At 57.9% G+C, this 3,852-nt stretch overlaps 1 protein-coding gene across 3 annotated transcripts in view; it reads left to right on the forward strand.

Annotated features, from left to right (window-relative positions):
- NDOR1 (NADPH dependent diflavin oxidoreductase 1) overlaps positions 1-3,838 on the forward strand; it is a 14,610-nt gene extending 10,772 nt beyond the window's left edge. For all 3 annotated transcript variants that reach the window (XM_035891896.1, XM_035891897.1, XM_035891895.1), the window contains exon 14: positions 2,351-3,838. In XM_035891896.1, coding sequence (XP_035747789.1) covers positions 2,351-2,449 — 99 coding nt within the window. In that variant the 3' untranslated portion in view covers positions 2,450-3,838. The remainder of the gene's footprint in view (positions 1-2,350) is intronic.
- Positions 3,839-3,852: the final 14 nt, after the last annotated feature.

Here is a 3,852-nt window from a genome sequence, read left to right on the forward strand (position 1 = left end):
GGGGTGGGGGGGGGGGGGGGGGAGTGTCACCAGGCAATAACCTTCCTTGGTTGAGTGCCACCCTCCCCACCACGTCCCTCTGATTGCTGGCTATAGCTGAGGAGCTTGGCCTCCTGCTCCAGCTTGTGGTCCCTCCATGCCAGTTCTTCCCAAGCCTCAGCTATGCAGGAGAAAGCTCCCCGGAGGTACAAGCACCCCCATAGCTCAGCCCCTCACTTTGCTCCTGTATTTCCCTGGAAGTATCTTTGGTGGACAGCTCTCAGCCCTGCTCTGGTCTGTAGGGCTTTTTACACTGCCGGCGAGGCTCCATGAGCTGAGACTCTGTTTCACTGCCTTTCCCTGTCCCTTGATGTCACTGGAAGCTCAGCCTGCCTTTGAAATAGAGAGATGTGATAAAAAGGGTCAGTGAGAATGGGTATTTCTAGATAGCTCAGCCGCACCAGTCCTTTTCTCCTAGCTGTGTGCATGCATTGACGCAAAGCCAGCATCTTTTATCCAGTCACTTGTAAGGCATGAGTTGAATGCCTCTGTGAAGGCTTTCCAAGTCTTTGATGCACAGGAGCAGCACTGCAGAGGTTTATTGGATGACCAGTCTGCCTTTTTTCTGATGGCTCACACGGTGAAGGGGGGACCTGCTGCTCCCCAAATCTAGAGAGCAGTCCCAGAGCCTCCTCTTGCCCTTGCAGACCCTGGAGGGACAGGACTCGCATTGGAGTCCTTCTGCCTCCGAGCTTCCCTTCTCTGCCTGCTCTGTGGGGCAAAGCAGTTTGCCATGGGGGCCTTCTGCCACCGAGTCCTGCAGTGCTGCACAGGGAGGTGAGTGAGAGCACGGCCAGGTAGGACGTGCCGCATTGGGCCATTGTACCTGTGGCTCTAGGAGATACCACAGCCATTAACTCGTCAAAAAGTTTGTTTTCAAAGAGCTGGCAGGAGCTAGGACGCTCCATAGCTGAGCAGGATTTCCCACTCCTCTCCATAAGGTCCCCTTTGCCGTGACCTTCTGTCACACCATGTCTGCCCCACGGTGCAGACTGATTGATCCCAGCCTAATGCGGCTGTCGCTAATTCTCAGCAGGATGCCCTGGGGTTTAGCCGAGACATCGTGACCCGAGTTTGTCACTGGGGTGCTCTGGTTTCTAGGTAGCTGCAGGTCCTTAAATGACCCGCTTGGAGCCTCAGCCTCAGCAGCAGAGCCTCTGTCAGCACTTAGCTGATTAATGTTAATGATGCTGAAGCTGAGCTACTGGCTGGCTGTGTTGGTGCTTGCAATGAGCTTGCTTACCTTCTGCATCGCTGGCAGCCAGGTCGGAGCAGTGGGGCCGTGCCCTGGGGTGATGTGATTCTCCAGTGCAGTGCAACCAGTGGGGCTGCATGGGACCTGCTGACCGCGCTGTGACCAGCTCTTGTGCCCCCCGGGGCTGGTTGTTCCCATGCACACCTCCAGACTGCAGCACGCAGAGAGCCTGAAACGCAGCAAGAGCCTTGCTGTCTTTGGCTGGAGGGGAGGGAGGAGGACAAGAGGAAGAGGCTGCACCACGGCTCAGCTCACTGCTGCACAGAGCCTGGCGTGGTGGGACATGCAGCAGAGGGCCTGGCTTCCATCACAGTGTCACCTTTGTCACGGAGGAGCTGTCTGTGCCGGCAGTGAATTCGGGCACGTTGGCAATGGTGTTCCTCTTGGGCCGAAGCCAGGGCCGCAGGCAGTTGCTTGGATGTGTGAAGTCTTGTGGATTAACCCTTTGGGAATTCTCCAAAAGCCAGTTGTATCCAGCCTATAAGCACAGTGGGGGGGCAGGGAGTGGGACCAAGGCTGTCTCTCCAAGCTTCCTGCCCTTCCGAGCTGTTTCAGGCCTCTTGCAGATGACAGGGCTGGGACTGGCAGCCAGGGGTGCGGGGAGGGGTCTCTGCCCTCAAGCAGCCCTGGGACGGGGGGGCCATGGAGCCTCCTCTGCTCATGCTGGGAGAGGAGAGGGCAGGAGGGGAGCCCTCTTGGGGATTCCCCAGCTCATGGCCCTGGCTTTTCACCAGAGGTGGAGCAACCAGGGTACAGCCAAAGGATTTGGGGGGGTTACTTGGGGTGTATTCCCCACAGAAGCTACTTCTGCTGCACCCATCTCCCACCAACCCATCCCAGTGCACTGATGTGAGGTGTGGGGATTCCCTTCCCCATGTGAGAGTTGATCTAACTGCTTCTCCCAGTGCCCTGTGCACTGGGGGGGCTGCGCTGCCCTGAGCTCTTGCAAACAGCCCCCGAGAACAGTCCCAAGGGGCCAGGCAGGTGTGCTGGAGCTGGGGCTGGGGCTGGGGCTGCTGCCAGGGCTGGCAGGCTCAGCACCATGTTTCCCTGCAGGAGGAGAAGGTTTATGTTCAGCACCGCATCAAGGAAAACCGAAGGCTGGTGTGGGAGCTGCTGAGCAGCGGGAGCGCTCATGTCTACCTGGCTGGGTGAGTGAGAGGTCTCTGTGCAGGGACTGAGGGAGTGGGGCTGCTTGTCACTGCTTCTCCACCTCCTTCGGCTCAGCCTCCAGAGTGAGCACACCCTGCACCCCAGCGGGTCTCGGGACTGCAGTGACCAGGGCAGAGGCACCAGCTTGTTTCTCCTCTCTGTCCTGCTCCGCAAGCCCTGGGCTGAGATGGCTGTTTCTCACCTACCCTGTGCTCTGGTTAGGAGGGGCAGAGCTGGCACCATGGTAAAACTGCTCCAGCTGATCCCTTGTGCCTGTCCCTCCAACTGCCAGCACCCATGACCAGCATCACATGCCAGCGGGCTGCCTGGCCTCTGATCCATGGCAAATCCATACATGAGAGAGCCCCGGCCTCTCTTCACACCCCTCCCCTCCAGTGGGGCTCAGTGAGACTGGAGAAAAAGGCTTGTGCAATTCCTGTGGCTGCGCGGGTGGGCTGGAGGCTTTTCAAGCACAATATACCAGAGCTCCACTGGTGCTGGGGCTTGTGACCAACAGCTTTTGGGACCCTCGGCACATCCTGGCTGGCTCTTTGTACCCAAAAATGCCTTCCTGGGGCAGGGACAAGCCGCAATGCACTGCAGCCTGTCTTCTTTGACAGCCTGGTAGTTCACCAGGTGTTTACCTTGGGTTGACAGGAAATCTCAAACAGTTGGCCAGAAAATGGGGTCTGGCCTTTGGAGGCAAAGCATCTGCAGCTCCATTCCTGTCTCTGTGGCTGTTTTCCTGGGCAAAACCCTTAACCTGCCTGCCCTTGTCACTGCCTGCATGGCAGGGAGGAGGCCACGCACCTGCTGCCTGGAGCAAGGGTTATGAAATGCTTTGGGCTCCTTGAGCTGGCAAGAGGCTGGCAATGGTGTTTGTCGTGCACCCCATGACCTGGAAAGCGCTGTGCAAACCTGTGCCTTGCTGTCGACATGAGCAGCAATTGCAGGAGGCTCTTTCCTGCCTGTGCTGCACGAGAGCAGGAACTTCCCTGGCACCTCACAGAGTGAGACTGGCCTCACTGCATTCCTGGGAGAAGGAGATTTTTGTTTACTGCCCAGGAAGTGGAGGCCAGGCCGCCCACCGCCCCATCGTTCACTGCTGCACCAGCACTGCTGCATGATCTGGTGTGCCTCACTGCGTCATGGGGCTTCCTGGGGCCCTTACCGCAAACCAGTGATTCCCACCCACAGATCTGGGGTTTGGGTTTACTTTCCTCCATCAAGCTGCACTTAGGACTTGGGTTTGTGCCTCCACCTGCAGCCCAAGTGCTAAGACCATTGGGTGCCCATCTGTGGTTTCCTGATGGCTTTGTCCTCTCCCTCTTCCATCCTCTTTGCTACTTTCTGGTGCTGATGGGAGACACCCTCGGGGCTGCCAAAAAAGATTCCTCTTCCCCACC

This window comes from Egretta garzetta, unplaced genomic scaffold (assembly GCF_000687185.1).
Source record: "Egretta garzetta isolate BGI_Z169 unplaced genomic scaffold, ASM68718v1 scaffold143, whole genome shotgun sequence".
NCBI lineage: Eukaryota > Metazoa > Chordata > Aves > Pelecaniformes > Ardeidae > Egretta > Egretta garzetta.